General features: G+C 30.1%; 1 protein-coding gene, 1 long non-coding RNA gene and 15 other non-coding genes across 24 annotated transcripts; 3 read left to right on the forward strand and 14 right to left on the reverse strand.

Moving 5' to 3' along the window:
* Positions 1-215: 215 nt before the first annotated feature.
* Positions 216-333, reverse strand: LOC127068692 (5S ribosomal RNA). The gene has a single exon (XR_007783115.1). It is a non-coding gene; the product is annotated as a 5S ribosomal RNA (ribosomal RNA).
* Positions 334-621: 288 nt separating this feature from the next.
* Positions 622-739, reverse strand: LOC127068747 (5S ribosomal RNA). Its single transcript, XR_007783168.1, has one exon. It is a non-coding gene; the product is annotated as a 5S ribosomal RNA (ribosomal RNA).
* A 288-nt stretch (positions 740-1,027) lies between these two features.
* Positions 1,028-1,145, reverse strand: LOC127068748 (5S ribosomal RNA). The gene has a single exon (XR_007783170.1). It is a non-coding gene; the product is annotated as a 5S ribosomal RNA (ribosomal RNA).
* Positions 1,146-1,433: 288 nt separating this feature from the next.
* On the reverse strand, positions 1,434-1,551 carry LOC127068732 (5S ribosomal RNA). Its single transcript, XR_007783153.1, has one exon. It is a non-coding gene; the product is annotated as a 5S ribosomal RNA (ribosomal RNA).
* Positions 1,552-1,839: 288 nt separating this feature from the next.
* LOC127068693 (5S ribosomal RNA) lies at positions 1,840-1,957 on the reverse strand. The gene has a single exon (XR_007783116.1). It is a non-coding gene; the product is annotated as a 5S ribosomal RNA (ribosomal RNA).
* A 288-nt stretch (positions 1,958-2,245) lies between these two features.
* On the reverse strand, positions 2,246-2,363 carry LOC127068749 (5S ribosomal RNA). Its single transcript, XR_007783171.1, has one exon. It is a non-coding gene; the product is annotated as a 5S ribosomal RNA (ribosomal RNA).
* A 288-nt stretch (positions 2,364-2,651) lies between these two features.
* Positions 2,652-2,769, reverse strand: LOC127068695 (5S ribosomal RNA). The gene has a single exon (XR_007783117.1). It is a non-coding gene; the product is annotated as a 5S ribosomal RNA (ribosomal RNA).
* Positions 2,770-3,057: 288 nt separating this feature from the next.
* On the reverse strand, positions 3,058-3,175 carry LOC127068696 (5S ribosomal RNA). Its single transcript, XR_007783118.1, has one exon. It is a non-coding gene; the product is annotated as a 5S ribosomal RNA (ribosomal RNA).
* A 288-nt stretch (positions 3,176-3,463) lies between these two features.
* LOC127068697 (5S ribosomal RNA) lies at positions 3,464-3,581 on the reverse strand. The gene has a single exon (XR_007783119.1). It is a non-coding gene; the product is annotated as a 5S ribosomal RNA (ribosomal RNA).
* A 288-nt stretch (positions 3,582-3,869) lies between these two features.
* Positions 3,870-3,987, reverse strand: LOC127068727 (5S ribosomal RNA). The gene has a single exon (XR_007783147.1). It is a non-coding gene; the product is annotated as a 5S ribosomal RNA (ribosomal RNA).
* Positions 3,988-4,275: 288 nt separating this feature from the next.
* LOC127068699 (5S ribosomal RNA) lies at positions 4,276-4,393 on the reverse strand. Its single transcript, XR_007783121.1, has one exon. It is a non-coding gene; the product is annotated as a 5S ribosomal RNA (ribosomal RNA).
* Positions 4,394-4,681: 288 nt separating this feature from the next.
* Positions 4,682-4,799, reverse strand: LOC127068728 (5S ribosomal RNA). Its single transcript, XR_007783148.1, has one exon. It is a non-coding gene; the product is annotated as a 5S ribosomal RNA (ribosomal RNA).
* A 288-nt stretch (positions 4,800-5,087) lies between these two features.
* On the reverse strand, positions 5,088-5,205 carry LOC127068700 (5S ribosomal RNA). Its single transcript, XR_007783122.1, has one exon. It is a non-coding gene; the product is annotated as a 5S ribosomal RNA (ribosomal RNA).
* An 860-nt stretch (positions 5,206-6,065) lies between these two features.
* Positions 6,066-6,256, forward strand: LOC127068772 (U2 spliceosomal RNA). Its single transcript, XR_007783176.1, has one exon. It is a non-coding gene; the product is annotated as a U2 spliceosomal RNA (small nuclear RNA).
* A 119-nt stretch (positions 6,257-6,375) lies between these two features.
* On the reverse strand, positions 6,376-20,043 carry LOC127068627 (active regulator of SIRT1-like). 8 transcript variants are annotated; one of them, XR_007783064.1, is made up of 6 exons: positions 19,894-20,043; positions 19,737-19,826; positions 19,511-19,659; positions 19,314-19,437; positions 17,688-18,651; positions 6,376-6,652 (listed from the first exon to the last, which is right to left on the reverse strand). XR_007783064.1 is itself a non-coding variant. In XM_051004985.1 (5 exons), the coding sequence occupies exons 1-4, from the start codon at positions 19,952-19,954 to the stop codon at positions 19,315-19,317; spliced, it is 423 nt and encodes a 140-aa protein (XP_050860942.1). In that variant the 5' UTR covers positions 19,955-20,043; the 3' UTR covers positions 6,376-6,826; position 19,314. The 8 variants fall into 8 exon arrangements, 6 of the variants coding, with proteins under 6 accessions (XP_050860942.1, XP_050860941.1, XP_050860940.1 ...); XR_007783063.1 differs by lacking the exon at positions 6,376-6,652 and adding an exon at positions 17,006-17,281; XM_051004985.1 differs by lacking the exon at positions 17,688-18,651 and having other exon boundaries at positions 6,376-6,826.
* LOC127068630 (uncharacterized) lies at positions 7,784-9,891 on the forward strand. The gene is made up of 2 exons (XR_007783065.1): positions 7,784-8,020; positions 8,089-9,891. It is a non-coding gene; the product is annotated as an uncharacterized LOC127068630 (long non-coding RNA).
* On the forward strand, positions 16,696-16,886 carry LOC127068774 (U2 spliceosomal RNA). Its single transcript, XR_007783178.1, has one exon. It is a non-coding gene; the product is annotated as a U2 spliceosomal RNA (small nuclear RNA).
* Positions 20,044-20,622: the final 579 nt, after the last annotated feature.

Here is a 20,622-nt window from a genome sequence, read left to right on the forward strand (position 1 = left end):
ATTGAGATTTCGCTTGAAGACAGTATTAAGCAAAAGTGCCAATCTCAAAAATGGAACAGACGACGATTAGGGCTTTGCATCTGATACATGTCCTCACTCTCAGATCCTCTTTATGATAATATTATTCAGTTCGAAAAAAGAAAAGTGTCATCGAGCACGGAAATGTAAATGATAAGAAGGGAAATACAAATGAACGTAAAGGAAGGCAAAAAGAGTGCTAACAGTACACGGTGTTCCCAAGCGGTCACCCATCCAAGTACTAACCGTGCCCAACGTTGCTTAACTTCAGTGATCGGACGAGAACTGGTGTAACAACGTGGTATGACCGTTAACTAAAGGACCTACCTCGCTAGAGGCATGTACACCCCAAATCACTGTATTGTAATAACTGATTGTATCGTTCGTTATTGAGTTTTCGCTTGAAGACAGTCTTAAGCAAAAGTGCCTATCTCAAAAATGGAACAGACGACGATTAGGGCTTTGCATCTGATACATGTCCTCACTCTCAGGTCCTCTCTATGATAATATTATACAGTTCGAAAAAAGAAAAGTGTCATCGAGCACGGAAATGTAGATGATAAGAAGGGAAATACAAATGAGCGTAAAGGAAGGCAAAAAGAGTGCTAACAGTACACGGTGTTCCCAAGCGGTCACCCATCCAAGTACTAACCGTGCCCAACGTTGCTTAACTTCAGTGATCGGACGAGAACTGGTGTAACAACGTGATTTGACCGTTAACTGAAGGACCTACCTCGTTAGAGGCATGTACACCCCAAATCACTATATTGTAATAACTGATTGTATCGTTCGTTACTGAGTTTTCGCTTGAAGACAGTCTTAAGTAAAAATGCCAATCTCAAAAATGGAACAGACGACGATTAGGGCTTTGCATCTGATACATGTCCTCACTCTCAGATCCTCTCTATGATAATATTATACAGTTCGAAAAAAGAAAAGTGTCATCGAGCACGGAAATGTAGATGATAAGAAGGGAAATACAAATGAGCGTAAAGGAAGGCAAAAAGAGTGCTAACAGTACACGGTGTTCCCAAGCGGTCACCCATCCAAGTACTAACCGTGCCCAACGTTGCTTAACTTCAGTGATCGGACGAGAACTGGTGTAACAACGTGATTTGACCGTTAACTGAAGGACCTACCTCGTTAGAGGCATGTACACCCCAAATCACTATATTGTAATTACTGATTGTATCGTTCGTTATTGAGTTTTCGCTTGAAGACAGTCTTAAGTAAAAATGCCAATCTCAAAAATGGAACAGACGACGATTAGGGCTTTGCATCTGATACATGTCCTCACTCTCAGATCCTCTCTATGATAATATTACTCAGTTCGAAAAAATACAAGTGTCATCGAGCACGGAAATGTAAATGATAAGAAAGGAAATACAAATGAGCGTAAAGGAAGGCAAAAAGAGTGCTAACAGTACACGGTGTTCCCAAGCGGTCACCCATCCAAGTACTAACCGTGCCCAACGTTGCTTAACTTCAGTGATCGGACGAGAACTGGTGTAACAACGTGGTATGATCGTTAACTAAAGGACCTACCTCGCTAGAGGCATGTACACCCCAAATCACTATATTGTAATAACTGATTGTATCGTTCGTTATTGAGTTTTCGCTTGAAGACAGTCTTAAGTAAAAATGCCTATCTCAAAAATGGAACAGACGACGATTAGGGCTTTGCATCTGATACATGTCCTCACTCTCAGGTCCTCTCTATGATAATATTATTCAGTTCGAAAAAAGAAAAGTGTCATCGAGCACGGAAATGTAGATGATAAGAAGGGAAATACAAATGAGCGTAAAGGAAGGCAAAAAGAGTGCTAACAGTACACGGTGTTCCCAAGCGGTCACCCATCCAAGTACTAACCGTGCCCAACGTTGCTTAACTTCAGTGATCGGACGAGAACTGGTGTAACAACGTGGTATGACCGTTAACTGAAGGTCACATCTCCCAAGTGGCATCCACACACCGAATCACTATATTGTAATAACTGATTGTATCGTTCGTTATTGAGTTTTCGCTTGAAGACAGTCTTCAGCAAAAGTGCCAATATCAAAAATGGAAGAGACGACGATTAGGGTTTTGCATCTGATACATGTCCTCACTCTCAGGTCCTCTCTATGATAATATTATACAGTTCGAAAAAAGAAAAGTGTCATCGAGCACGGAAATGTAGATGATAAGAAGGGAAATACAAATGAGCGTAAAGGAAGGCAAAAAGAGTGCTAACAGTACACGGTGTTCCCAAGCGGTCACCCATCCAAGTACTAACCGTGCCCAACGTTGCTTAACTTCAGTGATCGGACGAGAACTGGTGTAACAACGTGATTTGACCGTTAACTGAAGGACCTACCTCGTTAGAGGCATGTACACCCCAAATCACTATATTGTAATTACTGATTGTATCGTTCGTTATTGAGTTTTCGCTTGAAGACAGTCTTAAGTAAAAATGCCAATCTCAAAAATGGAACAGACGACGATTAGGGCTTTGCATCTGATACATGTCCTCACTCTCAGATCCTCTCTATGATAATATTACTCAGTTCGAAAAAATAAAAGTGTCATCGAGCACGGAAATGTAAATGATAAGAAAGGAAATACAAATGAGCGTAAAGGAAGGCAAAAACAGTGCTAACAGTACACGGTGTTCCCAAGCGGTCACCCATCCAAGTACTAACCGTGCCCAACGTTGCTTAACTTCAGTGATCGGACGAGAACTGGTGTAACAACGTGGTATGACCGTTAACTGAAGGAGACATCTCCCAAGTGGCATTCACACACCAAATCACTATATTGTAATAACTGATTGTATCGTTCGTTATTGAGTTTTCGCTTGAAGACAGTCTTCAGCAAAAGTGCCAATATCAAAAATGGAAGAGACGACGATTAGGGTTTTGCATCTGATACATGTCCTCACTCTCAGGTCCTCTCTATGATAATATTATACAGTTCGAAAAAAGAAAAGTGTCATCGAGCACGGAAATGTAGATGATAAGAAGGGAAATACAAATGAGCGTAAAGGAAGGCAAAAAGAGTGCTAACAGTACACGGTGTTCCCAAGCGGTCACCCATCCAAGTACTAACCGTGCCCAACGTTGCTTAACTTCAGTGATCGGACGAGAACTGGTGTAACAACGTGGTATGACCGTTAACTGAAGGAGACATCTCCCAAGTGGCATTCACACACCAAATCACTATATTGTAATAACTGATTGTATCGTTCGTTATTGAGTTTTCGCTTGAAGACAGTCTTAAGTAAAAATGCCAATCTCAAAAATGGAACAGACGACGATTAGGGCTTTGCATCTGATACATGTCCTCACTCTCAGATCCTCTCTATGATAATATTACTCAGTTCGAAAAAATAAAAGTGTCATCGAGCACGGAAATGTAAATGATAAGAAAGGAAATACAAATGAGCGTAAAGGAAGGCAAAAACAGTGCTAACAGTACACGGTGTTCCCAAGCGGTCACCCATCCAAGTACTAACCGTGCCCAACGTTGCTTAACTTCAGTGATCGGACGAGAACTGGTGTAACAACGTGGTATGACCGTTAACTGAAGGAGACATCTCCCAAGTGGCATTCACACACCAAATCACTATATTGTAATAACTGATTGTATCGTTCGTTATTGAGTTTTCGCTTGAAGACAGTCTTAAGTAAAAATGCCAATCTCAAAAATGGAACAGACGACGATTAGGGCTTTGCATCTGATACATGTCCTCACTCTCAGATCCTCTCTATGATAATATTACTCAGTTCGAAAAAATAAAAGTGTCATCGAGCACGGAAATGTAAATGATAAGAAAGGAAATACAAATGAGCGTAAAGGAAGGCAAAAAGAGTGCTAACAGTACACGGTGTTCCCAAGCGGTCACCCATCCAAGTACTAACCGTGCCCAACGTTGCTTAACTTCAGTGATCGGACGAGAACTGGTGTAACAACGTGGTATGACCGTTAATTAAAGGACCTACCTCGCTAGAGGCATGTACACCCCAAATCACTATATTGTAATAACTGATTGTATCGTTCGTTATTGAGTTTTCGCTTGAAGACAGTCTTAAGTAAAAATGCCAATCTCAAAAATGGAACAGACGACGATTAGGGCTTTGCATCTGATACATGTCCTCACTCTCAGGTCCTCTCTATGATAATATTATACAGTTCGAAAAAAGAAAAGTGTCATCGAGCACGGAAATGTAAATGATAAGAAGGGAAAAACAAATGAGCGTAAAGGAAGGCAAAAAGAGTGCTAACAGTACACGGTGTTCCCAAGCGGTCACCCATCCAAGTACTAACCGTGCCCAACGTTGCTTAACTTCAGTGATCGGACGAGAACTGGTGTAACAACGTGGTATGACCGTTAACTGAAGGAGACATCTCCCAAGTGGCATTCACACACCAAATCACTATATTGTAATAACTGATTGTATCGTTCGTTATTGAGTTTTCGCTTGAAGACAGTCTTAAGTAAAAATGCCAATCTCAAAAATGGAACAGACGACGATTAGGGCTTTGCATCTGATACATGTCCTCACTCTCAGATCCTCTCTATGATAATATTACTCAGTTCGAAAAAATAAAAGTGTCATCGAGCACGGAAATGTAAATGATAAGAAAGGAAATACAAATGAGCGTAAAGGAAGGCAAAAAGAGTGCTAACAGTACACGGTGTTCCCAAGCGGTCACCCATCCAAGTACTAACCGTGCCCAACGTTGCTTAACTTCAGTGATCGGACGAGAACTGGTGTAACAACGTGGTATGACCGTTAATTAAAGGACCTACCTCGCTAGAGGCATGTACACCCCAAATCACTATATTGTAATAACTGATTGTATCGTTCGTTATTGAGTTTTCGCTTGAAGACAGTCTTAAGTAAAAATGCCAATCTCAAAAATGGAACAGACGACGATTAGGGCTTTGCATCTGATACATGTCCTCACTCTCAGGTCCTCTCTATGATAATATTATACAGTTCGAAAAAAGAAAAGTGTCATCGAGCACGGAAATGTAAATGATAAGAAGGGAAAAACAAATGAGCGTAAAGGAAGGCAAAAAGAGTGCTAACAGTACACGGTGTTCCCAAGCGGTCACCCATCCAAGTACTAACCGTGCCCAACGTTGCTTAACTTCAGTGATCGGACGAGAACTGGTGTAACAACGTGGTATGACCGTTAACTGAAGGTCATATCTCCCAAGTGGCATCCACACACCAAATCACTATATTGTAATAACTGATTGTATCGTTCGTTATTGAGTTTTCGCTTGAAGACAGTCTTAAGCAAAAGTGCCAATCTCAAAAATGGAACAGACGACGATTAGGGCTTTGCATCTGATACGTGTCCTCAGTATGAGGTCCTCTCTATGCTAATATTATGGTTAATGTCGTTATTGACCGTTATTGTCCTTAATTCAGATATGTTCCGTTTATATCATATTTTTTTAACGATCATTGTTTATTTCATCTGCAATCTTTAGTCCTTTAGTGTTAAACTCTTAGTTCTGACGTAGAAATATTGATATGACGTCATAACGTGACTCAATTTTATATGATATTCAATGTACTTATTGTAAAATGATATAAGTATATTTACAAATGGATATAAAATGTGTTTATACTTATACATTATATTTCTCAGATAAAGAATCTAATCTTTAGATAAAGAATCTTAGATTAATTATATTTTATGTAATTAAATGCATATATTTGAACATAATAATCTTTATATATATCAATATTTCTTTTATCTTTCCATTGTGAAACAATTCAAATATATCATAATAATTTATGTTATTGAATAGATGGGACTACTTCTCATAATTTGTTTTTATCGATGTTATATTTAAAGAATTTAATTAATTATTACTTTCTCATCGTTTTAACTATCGTATTATCAGGATTTCGTATTACCTTCTTCCTTTGAAGCATCTTTGGAAAATTCAAATGATTCACTCTACGACCGCAAGGTGTCTCATTATACTCGCAACCATTTTTTGCTATTTATGTGCTTATTAGATCGGTTATGAAGTTTTCACTTTATCGCTTCTCGGCCTATGGCTAAGATCAAAGTGTAGTATCTGTTCTTATCAGCTTAATATCTGATACGCTGCTCATAGAGCAGCCAGAATATTAGCTAGATTTTTGGAACTTGGCGGAAGGCTGGAGCTTGCTCCGCCTCTGCCGGGGGTTGAGCCGGTATTGCAGTATCGCTGGATTCAGCCCGTCATAATTATATTTGAAAATAAAGGATTTTATTAGCCTCATGTTATTATTATTTGAAGAATTTCAAAAAAGAATTGGAGGAGTACAGAGAGAATTGGTATTGGATTATCTAATTAAATGCGGTCATAATCCGTAGAATTTTTGTAATTTCTAAATGTTCTTTCTTTATACAATTTACTATTTTTATCTAATTTGCAAAGTCCCCATATCGTATATAATAATCGTTAGTTAAATTTTTAAGAAATTGTTGTGAATCATATGTAGCGATTGGATTCTTCTGCGGAGTGCATTCATTGGTCAGCACAAATAATCATCTGATGGTCATCTGTGTCGTTGGAATACTCTGTCTGATATTTATTCTTTCTGTTACCTTTAATTAACTCCTCTACAAAACGGGGATGGTCTGAGAAAAAAACGTTAAATCAATTTGTTGAGCGAATTTGTGTGTAGTATATAATATATCCTTTCTTTCTCATTATCGTATATTTTCAAAAAACTTAACAGACGACGATGATAGATTATTTCATCTTGTGAAATTTTGTAAAACAAGAAATGCTGTTTGTTGCTGCTACCATCACTAGCGAAGATGGAAGAGAAATGACATCATATAGAAAAAAAGAGAAAGGTTGAAGGTTTAAAGTAAAATATAATAAAATGGATAAAAATAGATTTGTTTCTCTCTCCTATGATCTCTATGTTACGTCCTACGCTGACTCTGGACTTAAAATAAAAGAAACTATTATTGTTTCATGAATAAGCAATATGGGAATCTATCCTAACTGATATAAGAATTACAAAGGAAGACATACCTAAACAATGGAAAACGAGAAAACACGAACGTCAGCATAGGTGGAATACATATGCGCCGAGTCCACAAAGCCATCCCCCACCAGCGCGCAAAATCTTGGTCGCCCGCAGCCGCCATATCTGCCGCCAATTAGGGGGAACGCTACGACGAGCCAATGGCGACACTGTAGCCAATCGCTTCTCGCTGATTGGGCAAAGCTGCTTATTTAACTAACCATACATGTCGTTTCGTTAATTATTATTAAACTATTCTTGCTTAAATCATTTCACTGTACTAATTACCACGATTATTGTTCAGATTATTGTTCGAACTTTAACAGTATAGATTCGTTCGCTTAGATTATCACTCTGATATACAACTCAGTCTTTATTACTATTGTTTTGAACCAAATATTTTTCTTATATCTATTGTTATTGTTTTAAATAAATTGAGCATTATTAAACAATCTAAGTTAATAATCCTGGTTGTGTCTACGGAAACGACTCGCTGTTCCAATTCTTATCGAGATAAATGTCAATTCTACTTCTATTTAAAAATTGCTTAAACCTGATCAAGGAATTCGTTCCGTGCTGCACAATCGACTAATTCTTTTGTTCGACTTTGCCGCCAATCAATTCAACTCACATTTAGAATCGAACCAATCGAGCCTATGGAATCAGCCTATTAGGTGATAAATATATTCAAGCCACCAATAAAAGAAGTGGATTACAGAGTTGTGTCCCTGTCAGCCAATCATTATCGGACAGATTTTAACTGCAGCATTCTCATTCGTCGAAAGTAAAGGTAGGTGTCATTTGATTGGCTTTCGTACGCCTTCTGGCATACCGATATTGCTTAGTCCTGTGCCATAGAACTGCACACCGTAGGTGAGAGCCAAAAAGGCAAATCATCTCACGTCGCAGAAACTCTGAAAGGAATTTATTTTTCCAAGGCCCATACTTTGTGGGGTGTAATATTATTGTGGTAAAAAAGCTATATATAAAAATATTTTCGAAAGAGTCAAATATTATCGTTAATAATCGTTATTGCAGATGATACAATGATATTTGAATTTCGATCATGAATAATGTTCAAAAAATAAATGAGCTCTCAGCAACCACTAAATTGCGTCACGAAATGGTTTCATGGAAGTCATCAAATGCGTTGAACACATTATGCTATAGTTCGTGATCGCGAACGTACGTCAGAAAAGAAAAGAATACGCGGTAACATGGCTGGAGTTATCCAATGCCTTTGGGCTGTGTCACATAGAACCATATTCTGAACTGAAAATATGTTGAACTGAGCAAGACAAACAATTTGGCAATTGTTGTGATACAATCTCTCTATGCCGATAACAAGCAATATTAGAATCCCGCTGATTATTAAAATCAATGCTAGAATAAAGCAAAACTAGAATAGAAAACTAAAAAAAAATTTAGCACTATTATATTCAATCTTGCTATGGAGCCTGTACTACGATCTATAACTCAAATATATTACAGGTATATGATAGACCACGTGATTCTGTGTTCAATAGATAATAGAATAGACAATAGGCCTTTTGCTCATTATATATTCTGATAGATATTTCACAATTCTGAGAACTTATGTCTATGCAGCAACCTAAGCCTACTTCTGATTACGCTCCTCAATATTGTAATCAGAAATCAGAAAATATTGCAAGGTGTCTCAATGGCAGCATGAAAGCGGTACTTTCAAACGAGTTCCCAAAAATCATTAACAAATAGGCTCATGTATTAACAAATAGATAACCTAAGCATTGTGATCAAAAGATTGTTTAGTAGAATGAATAAAACTAGTCAGTATCGTCAAATACAGACATGGAGCTAAGATTCAAAGATTTCCCAATTCAAGCTTCTCTTCAAAGCACAATCTGCAGCTAAACTAAACTACGAATAATTACTTGCTAAACTAAAGAGAATATACAAAATCACATTAACAGTAACTCTATTGAACCATTTTGTTTAAGATATGAGTTTTTACTTTAAGATAGGGTTTACAGACTAGCATTTCTTTTACCAGATCTATCTTGACCATTGCCGCTGGATAGTACTTGACGTTTTAGAAATAATAAGTAGCGGTCATTGCAGTCAATAAGACCTTGTCACAAGTGCTTTGCCACTGCAAATTAAATCTAATCACTATCATGAAACAACACAATGCTTCTACATTAATTAATAAAGGCCTAGAGATGAAAGCATTAAGAATTAAAAATATTAAATGACAATCAGATCATTATTATTTACAAGAGGTCAAAAAAAGTGATAATTGTGGACGTTACATCCCAAGTTAAGAACTGCATTAGAGGCAGCCCGTTTAACAAAGAAACAATATAAAAGAGTAACCAACTATTTCCAACAGCAAGTTTACGAAATATATTTGGAAAATTTCATGCCTTAGATGGTCTTAGATGGCTGGATTCCCTACAATGAGTTAGTTCTATAGATTGTGGGGATCAACATATCCTATGTCAGGCTGATGAGGAAACTAATATGCAACAATACCATAAGATGATGCTGCAATATTTATATCAACTGCATAATTGGAAAGAGGCAATATTAAAAATAAATAGAAAAAGTATACATTCACAGATGTTACCAGTGTTCAGAGCTATAGAAAATTATAAATAGGACTGAAAATCCTAGATAAATGCTAGAATAATATACAATTATGTATAAGTTAAAAAATCTAGTCAGAAGGTGGACTGGAATCTAGTCAGATAGGTTAGAAAATACCATCTATAACTGATTATTTCTTGTTTATATACGTTTAATTATATCATATACATTTTCTTAAATAAAGAGATTTATCTGATTTACAATTTTACATAATCATGGCTTAAAACTTTGTTTAGTTCATTTCCTAAGTGAGCTAAGTAACTTTACTATTTTATCTTATATTATATAGTATTATATATATCTCTTTCTTGCAATTTCAATAATCCTGCAAATAGTAACAAAAAAATACACAAAGTATCTCTGGATACAAAATTATAACTTATATATTTTTATAATTAAAAATATTATTTATTTAAAGTTAATATTTTTTAATGAATTATCAAGCAGAAGATAATTTGATGATGCCCAAAAAAATATTTGATACCATTCTTTTTATAAATTTCATCGTAATGAAAAATTGACTTGTCAAATCAATGACCTTTGTAATTAAGGACAACATTTTCTGGATTCAAAGAGAATTCAATAATTTATTTTGAGGTTGCAATAACAAAGATTTGAAAGTTTTTAAGAAAGTTTCTTTGGTTTGATATCAGGCAAGTATAACATTTATCTATATATATTTTATATCAAAGTTTACTATAAAATACATTCATATGTTTGAAAGATATTTTTAATTTAGTTGATGTTATAATAAAACATGACATAATTACTATTATAGCTGAATATATTATAGTATTATTATACTAAAACTTTTTTATTTTTTAATATTTATAACATTTAAAATTATTTATAACAAATATACATTAAAAACAGGATATCTTACAAATAAATTATTTCTTTATATTATACATCATGCAATTATAATAATGAAAATTTAGAGTATAATATAATAAAAATAATAATTGATATTGCAGGATTCATTTTTAAAATTCTTATAATTAATAAAATGAAATTCGAACTTCATTTAACTGAATGGTATCATATATAATGTTCTAAAAACATGAATATAATAATTCTATAATATGTTTCAGACAAGATAAAAAGTTTTATTATATATATACATGTATATATAAATAGAATTGTTGTGTATATATGTATATATGATATGTATACACACACATAAAATAATGTTCATTAATTTAGTTCGTTTAATTTTTGTTTGACGCTTATAAAAAGAATTACAAGAAATAATTAATGTTTAATAATTAGATTAATAAAAAAGTGAAACCAAATATTCACGACAAAATTTAAAGGTCTTATACTAAAATAAGATAAAAATAATGAATACAATCTTATCAATAAGAAAAATTTAATTTATGTAAGATATCAATATACATATATATTTGTTATATAATAATAATAATAACCTTTTTGTTATTAATATTCTTGTGTCATTATTAAATATTAGTTTGAATACACCACGTATACGAGCAGTACGAATTTTTATAATTCTATCAATAATTTCCTTATCTACTTTCTGTTAAAATATGTCTACTCACTGTGCTGTGCTGTGCCAAAATGATATACGTAAATTTCTTAAGGATGTTCATCATCTTTCTGCTCATCACATTCGCAGCGATGGATAAAATATGAACTACGGATCGAGCGAGGAACACTGTTCCTACCATCAGTATATAAGTTTGTTTAGTTATACCTCTTTCACACATACATAACAATTGGTTTCGTGAAGAATAAGTGGTTTATTTATAAACTCACATGTATATATTTTTTTTTATAGTAGCCGTGTGTTTCCAATTATCCGTGATAGACATGACGTCGGTACACATTTGTTTCACGATAAATGTACTGAAAATAATAAATATAATTAATCATAAGAACTAGTGTATAAATTTGCAGCAAAAATAAGATTTTGAATAGGAAATATCTATCAATGAGCGGTTAAGTGTCGAAATTATTAAAGATACGATTTGTTGAGTTCGTGCAATAAATCATGACATAAAATGACACATTTTTTCTTCTTTTCGTACCATAAATTACCATTTTCATAAATTATAAATTATCATAAATTACCATGTCACGATATACATACTATAAGTATATTCTTTTATTTCCTCTTCTTATTACTGTTCTTGTTACTATGTTATTATAATAATAATAACAGTAGTAATAATAATAATACGAAGTAAACTCCTAGAGAGAAAAATATAACAAATAGCGCTAGAAGAAAAATCTCGTAGATCATGTGAAAACAAACTCATGTTTTGATCATTCAATTATTCACGTCCAATCATATTAACGCAAATATTTGAACCTATTTGAAAAAAAACTAAACGTTCACCATTATGTGATTTGCTGTACCTTGGATTAATTATATGATAAATCTGAAAATTTTTTAAATCTTTATAAAATTATATATATTTAAGTAAATTTATTATAATTTTTTCACATACTTTTAATTGAAAAATCGCATGTAGAATATTCGAATAAACTCGTAAATCAATCCGGATTGTAAACTAGATGAATCTATAGTGCGTTAATAATAATAAAGATTTCATATTTTTAAGGTTTTATTTTTTATTTATAATTTATTTTTTTTATTTGATAGTTAAAGGAAGGATCTTAAAACAGTAAAAATATTAAAACTTTTATTATTATTAATTTTCTATAGATTCACCTAGTTTACAATCATGAGTTTGCAAATCTAATTGGATATCCTACATGAAATCTTACAATTAAAAAAATGTAACAAAATTTTAATAAATTTATCTATATATATAAATTTTGTAGAAATTCCCAAATTTTCAAATTTTATCGTATAATATATCCAGGATACAACGAATCAAGTAATGACGACTGCCTATTTCTTTTCTAATTAAAGATTTAAATATTAGTATTATAATGATGGAATGTTTAACGATTTCTTAAAACAACATAACCAATCATGATTCGTACAATTACCTACCCTTCAGCGAAGTAGTTAGAAATTGTATAGCTAATTGCATTCTATAAAGTTATATGATTAAATTTATATAAAATCGATTTTATTTTTGTTTCATGAAATTTACTATGCTGGCATTAAAAAAAAAACAAACAAACAAACATACTATGAATTGATTATAAAAAATTAAAATAAAATTGATAAATTTTATCTTGGTAAGTTTAGGTTTGTTAAAATAATTTCGTACCTGATTATATATGCCATAATGATCGATAATTTTCAATAATCTTCAGTAATTTGTTAATTAATATTTTAAAACTAAAATTTTATTAAAAGAAAAATTATAAATAAAAATTAGATAAAAATGTAAATATAAAATTATCATAATTTTATTTGGTATCATCAATAATCAGATGTGCATTTACCAGTATAGAATATGCTTTTGAATCTGGGAATCCTTTGATTGTTTTATAAATAAATATATAATTTTTTAAAATAATGTTTTATGATATAGAATAGTTCAACAGGTATGGTCCTAATGGCGATTAACGAAAGAGTTATTTTTAGATTAATTAATGATAAATTTCATATAAAGAAAAATATTTATTATTTATATTTTATAATAAACGAATATTAAAAACAGTTTTATGTTTAATTATTAAGATTTACACTTATTTTATATTGGTTTAGCAGCGATTTTTACTATCCCATCTCTCAAGAGAAAATGATAAAGGATGAAAAAACGATAAATTTTTTTAAAGAGTACAGAGTATAGACTTTGCTCATGCGATCAACATGTCTCAGCAAATTCTTATTTGTTAAACCTAAAATATCCGCAAAAAAGTGATTCACCGAAGTAAAAAATTAATTCTTTCTTCTTATGAATATAAAATACAGAGTAACAGAACATTAACTATTCCTTCAGGAGGAAGGGAAGATTATAAGCAAAATGTGATATAAAAACATACAAGTTATTTGTTGATATTACAAAAAAAAATTTAACAAGAAGAAGTTGCATCAGCTCTTAGTCAAACATTTAAGCTCTTATATAAACATTTTTTTTTCATTGATGACCTTCTTGAATTACAAATATGGTATATTTGTAATCTGTTTTCTTTTTTGCAAATTTACAATTGAAATTACATCTATTAAAACAATCTCTACTATGTCTCGTTTATGAAATAATCAGCATATTAATGTATGAACAGTTTCATACGATAATGTAATTTGTAATTCATACTATAGAAATATATTATTTATGAATCAAACGTGCAGTCGTATATTTTAATGAGTTCGAAGATCAATAATCTTATACATATTTATACTCGATATATAAGACATATTTCATACTCAGTATATAAATGATCGATATAAATAATCAAGCGCCTAGGTTTATTATAAATATTAACGATCTATTTAAAATACTGACAAATTATTATTATATTTACAAATATTTTAATTAAAATGTCGGACAAGTTTTTGTATTAATCTGTTTAATACTAATCATTTATAATATTACGTATCGATATTTTATTATATAATACTGACCAATTATTTAAGATTATCGATTAAAAACTTTTTTATAAATACTGGCCTAATAAATAGTAGCCGTTCTTTAAAATATTTATATAGGTAGCAAACATCATGTCCGAAATCTCACATTCTCTAAAATCGTAAATATTAAGTTAAAATTTTTGATGGAGAAAGAAAAGCGCTTTGTTGGACATGGCGTAATTTATTTCATTTTAGATTACTAAAGCTGTTACAAACCTTGAACGCATATTTTTGAATATTTAAGAAGAAAAAATATTTCCAGAAAATTTCAAGTATAGATTTCTGCTGCATATGAGAAGTGCGGGTGGAAGATTTTATATCGTTCAAGTCGCTAAAACTCCGACTACTAAAAATTCAACTAACTTGAAAAAAAATCGAACGGCCGAAGAATGGATATTTTTCATTTTCAGAAAATTTTTGTTCAATTTCTTACAAATCGATCTTTGAAAAAATCAAAGTTAATGGTCAAAAAAATCTTCGTCTTTACAAGGTTTTGTAGAGACGTAGGAAGCTAACGTCCTTCCATTAGAAAGTTTGAAATGCTACTACCTGTTCACGCTCTCGCTAACGGTAAATTTCGAAAACCTTTTGAATTGGGAAAATATATTGCCTGTTTTATTTTTAAGTTAACAATTTGTGAACAAGAAAAATGACGTAGAATATTTCGATATGATAACGAATTTAAAATCGTTGATATGGAAAAAAAAAAGAAAAGAATAAAAAAAAAAGAAATAAAAAATTATTTTTCATTTAGCTAATTCGATATAATTGTTTAATATTGAAAGAAAAGCAATAGGAAATCGAAACGATTTAATATAATAATTAAATCTAATTTTTTAACGTATTATTATGAACAATTTAACTTTTAATAAATGAAGTTCCTTACAAAAAAAAGTTATGTATAATGCATCGTAATTAAAAATATATTTTGGCCTGATTACCAATTGACATGTATATATGTACTTAGAAAATTAAAAAAAAAAAAAATTAATTTTTCAGAAATATTCTTATTTGGTGATATTATCTTTTAAAAATATACTTTCTGCAAATTTCATCTGAAAATTCCAAAAAATTGAAGTTACAGCCGTTTAAAATACGACATTACATGTACCTTTAAATGTTTTTTCAAAACTATATTTTTCAAATTGGTTCAAATGATATTTTAAAAATTATTGAAATGATTTTAATGTAAGTTAGCATCATTATTTCTCATATCATTATTTGGTCATTGTTATATAAACATTTTGTTAAGAACTATAGTTTTTCCTTTTTCTTTTTTTTTAAATCATTACAAAATTATTGAAATTTTTCATTACATGAAAAATTTAATTACTTATATATTTTTAATAAACAAAAATATTAAACATCAACTTGAATTGGTTTTTTTAATGTACTTAAGAATTTTTTTCTCATTGTTGATAAATTAGCATTGTAAACGCTTTATGAAACGATTTTATTTTTTTTATCATTAATTCCAAGATGATGCTTTGTCATAATTTTTTTTTGGCTGGATGTACACCTACTACATATATTTAATGATAAAATAAATTATATGTAAAACAATAAATTATAAAAATTGGATTTTTTAGACCATCTAGGCATATGTATAATCCTTAAGAGATTTTTCATTTTTCTGACTATATTAAAGCCATGCTCTACCCTTTCTTTGAAAAGCTAAGCGATCTCCTGCATACTCAATCCCTTATATTAAGGTTGTTATTTCATAGATGTTAATCAAGTTTTATAAAATATGCAATTTACAATATCAGTTTAATGACATATCAATTGTCACATAAATTATTATTTAGATAACTATAAAAAAAATAACAAAAGAAAATTGTTCTCCATTACTTAATCCACAATATAATTTTTGATATACTAGTTTTACTAGTCAATTCAGAAAAAAAAAACGTTACTGTTAAATACTATAATATAATATCATCGAATTTTTATTTAAAATATTTCCACATGATACACAAATCTGTAATTTATATCAATATTAATGTGTCTGGTGTAAATATTAAATATTACAATATATCTATTTTGTCTCCTTTTCCTTATTTTTTCGATTTAATAATTTGTTTTTAAAAAATAACATCTGTCAATTCTTGAGCTAATCTTTAGATAAAGAATCTTAGATTAATAATATTTTATGTAATTAAATGCATATATTTGAACATAATAATCTTTATATATATCAATATTTCTTTTATCTTTCCATTGTGAAACAATTCAAATATATCATAATAATTTATGTTATTGAATAGATGGGACTACTTCTCATAATTTGTTTTTATCGATATTATATTTAAAGAATTTAATTAATTATTACTTTCTCATCGTTTTAACTATCGTATTATCAGGATTTCGTATTACCTTCTTCCTTTGAAGCATCTTTGGAAAATTCAAATGATTCACACTACGACCGCAAGGTGTCTCATTATACTCGCAACCATTTTTTGCTATTTATGTGCTTATTAGATCGGTTATGAAGTTTTCACTTTATCGCTTCTCGGCCTATGGCTAAGATCAAAGTGTAGTATCTGTTCTTATCAGCTTAATATCTGATACGCTGCTCATAGAGCAGCCAGAATATTAGCTAGATTTTTGGAACTTGGCGGAAGGCTGGAGCTTGCTCCGCCTCTGCCGGGGGTTGAGCCGGTATTGCAGTATCGCTGGATTCAGCCCGTCATAATTATATTTGAAAATAAAGGATTTTATTAGCCTCATGTTATTATTATTTGAAGAATTTCAAAAAAGAATTGGAGGAGTACAGAGAGAATTGGTATTGGATTATCTAATTAAATGCGGTCATAATCCGTAGAATTTTTGTAATTTCTAAATGTTCTTTCTTTATACAATTTACTATTTTTATCTAATTTGCAAAGTCCCCATATCGTATATAATAATCGTTAGTTAAATTTTTAAGAAATTGTTGTGAATCATATGTAGCGATTGGATTCTTCTGCGGAGTGCATTCATTGGTCAGCACAAATAATCATCTGATGGTCATCTGTGTCGTTGGAATACTCTGTCTGATATTTATTCTTTCTGTTACCTTTAATTACTCCTCTACAAAACGGGGATGGTCTGAGAAAAAAACGTTAAATCAATTTGTTGAGCGAATTTGTGTGTAGTATATAATATATCCTTTCTTTCTCATTATCGTATATTTTCAAAAAACTTAACAGACGACGATGATAGATTATTTCATCTTGTGAAATTTTGTAAAACAAGAAATGCTGTTTGTTGCTGCTACCATCACTAGCGAAGATGGAAGAGAAATGACATCATATAGAAAAAAAGAGAAAGGTTGAAGGTTTAAAGTAAAATATAATAAAATGGATAAAAATAGATTTGTTTCTCTCTCCTATGATCTCTATGTTACGTCCTACGCTGACTCTGGACTTAAAATAAAAGAAACTATTATTGTTTCATGAATAAGCAATATGGGAATCTATCCTAACTGATATAAGAATTACAAAGGAAGACATACCTAAACAATGGAAAACGAGAAAACACGAACGTCAGCATAGGTGGAATACATATGCGCCGAGTCCACAAAAAAATACTGCTCGATGTACATCCTACTACATTATTTAATGATAAAATAAATTATATGTAAAACAAAAAATTATAAAAATTGGATTTTTTAGACCATCTAGGCATATGTATAATCATTAAGAGATTTTTCATTTTTCTGACTATAATAAAGCCATGTATTTACTCTACCCTTTCTTTGAAAAGCTAATCGATCTCCTGCATACTCAATCCCTTATATTAAGGTTGTTATTTCATAGATGTTAATCAAGTTTTATAAAATATGCAATTTACAATGTCAGTTTAATGACATATCAATTGTCACATAAATTATTATTTAGATTACTATAAAAAAAATAACAAAAGAAAATTGTTCTCCATTACTTAATCCACAATATAATTTTTGATATACTAGTTTTATTAGTCAATTCAGAAAAAAAAAACGTTACTGTTAAATACTATAATATAATATCATCGAATTTTTATTTAAAATATTTCCACATGATACACAAATCTGTAATTTATATCAATATTAATGTGTCTGGTGTAAATATTAAATATTTAATATTACAATATATCTATTTTGTCTCCTTTTCCTTATTTTTTCGATTTAATAATTTGTTTATGAAAAATAACATCTGTCAATTCTTAAGCTATTATTTTATTATGATATAATATATTAATATGTAAACTAAATACTCATTCAAATCACAAAGTTATGAATTGTTTGCCAATGTTCAGGTATCCATTTCATAGAATATTCTTTCTTAATATTTCTCTTAAATGCTAACTATTTCATGTGTTATCTTTTTTAAGTTTACTCTAAAAACATTTATTGCATATTTAATATCCATACACTGTCTATCAATGATTTTTTTCTAGTCTTAAATCTATTCCCACATTTACCCAAAAAAAATCTTCTGAAACAAAAACAGTCTTAGACAATCTATATATTTTATAATTCTAGAATATATAAACTATTCATTTTTCCAATATTTCTTGCACTAGATAAATGCTGTTTCATTCTTAACTACAAAGGATTAGTAAAAAAGAATTTTAAACTAATAAAAATGTCTATGTTCTAAAATCTTCAAATAATATCAGATTATCAGAATTTTAAGATAAATTAAAGTCAATTCAATTATCAACAAATCATAAGGTAATTCAAATATATTATCGACAACTCATAAGGTAATTGGAATATATCATCAACAATTCATATAATAAATTACAAATATTGCCAACAATTTGAATGATGAATTTGGATCGTCTTTAATAAATAGTAAGAGGAACTGTAGTATCTATCACAATTTTCTATCTAACTATATAATTACATCATATTATTATATTTTAAAACTAAAAATTCATGATAACCTAAACAAAAAAAAATGTCATTTAATCTTTTATAGCTTCGAAATGAAAATTTATTGTTTTATAATATAAAATAGAAATCACATATAGATAATCTTAAATTTATTATAATTTCAGTCTTCTTTCTTTTGCTGTAAATTATTCACAAGAAATGATAAGAATTATTGATTTTTCTTTTTTATATATTAATATACAAAAGAAATAATCTTACCTTACTGATCTACATATTCTTGTTCGAACTTCTTAAAATCTTCTTCCGTAAATACAGTACTTTCTTGTTTTGCCTTCTTTTTCTCTTTTGGAATATATCGTTTCTTAACAGCTCGTTTTAAAACCTAAAATGTATAAAATGATAATATATCTAAACATTCAGTTCTATATAATTTTAATGCTTCTTATATTCTATACTTTATTAACTGTATGCTGATCCAAACAATTACTACTTAATAATAAAAGATTCTGTATATTTTCTTCCATTAAATCCTTTTTTGTTTCCAGTCGCTTTTTAGCTTCATATACAGTAACTTTATTAGACCGATCCAAAATATTATTGATATCTACAAAAACATATTTAATATTTAATGAAACTTATAAATATGCGAAATATAAATTAATCAAAATAATAAATATATACTTGTCTTTTCTTTGGAAGTAATAATTCTATACTTAGTAGGAATTAATTCTAAAGTTCCTTTATAACCATTATGTTTCTTTTTCTTCTTTTCTATAAACAAACCATCACATTTAATTCCATGTGTTTTATATAACCTATAAATTTAATTGAATTTTACCTTTTTTCATATCATCGTATCCAGAGAGTTCAAGACTCTTACGAACAAGCGAATTAGACATATTATTATCTTTTTACAAATTTATTACTAATTAATAATAATAACAAATATCTATAGATTATACATGTACGTCAAAAAGTTCACATAAATGTACGCACGCGTCTCAAGTTATATAATACGCATAGTGTATGTTACGCACGAAATATTACGCGTCATACACAACGAGAAAAATAATGTGCATTAAATAAATTATTAATTGACAATTCATTATAAAATATTTTATATTTTTCGATAAAGGACAAACGTATGTATAAGAAAAATATACATATACCGAATGACACCTGAAATATCGATTATAATTATGTCAGGATATATATACATGAAGGTTAAAATTTAAATTGATATCAATCGATAACGATCGGTAACAGAATTTTCTTTAATCATGGATATTTCAACATAAAAATTTTTATTTAATTTTTTGTATTTTTTTACAGCATGTAAAAGTACGTTTTACATGGATATAATTTTGTAAAAGAAGAACAATAAGAAGATCTCAAAATTACAACATATTTCTATTGTTTCCATTAAACTATATTGCAATTGCATGTAAGTTAATGTTAATAAGCTTTATCCATAAATTAGAAGATAGAATAATATAGACGATAGATGAATATTTATAAAATGTTCTTGTCAGTGATAATTTTGTAAATTTTGGCTTTCATGCACTTA

The sequence above is a fragment of the Vespula vulgaris genome, chromosome 13 (assembly GCF_905475345.1).
Source record: "Vespula vulgaris chromosome 13, iyVesVulg1.1, whole genome shotgun sequence".
Classification (NCBI taxonomy): Eukaryota; Metazoa; Arthropoda; class Insecta; order Hymenoptera; family Vespidae; genus Vespula; species Vespula vulgaris.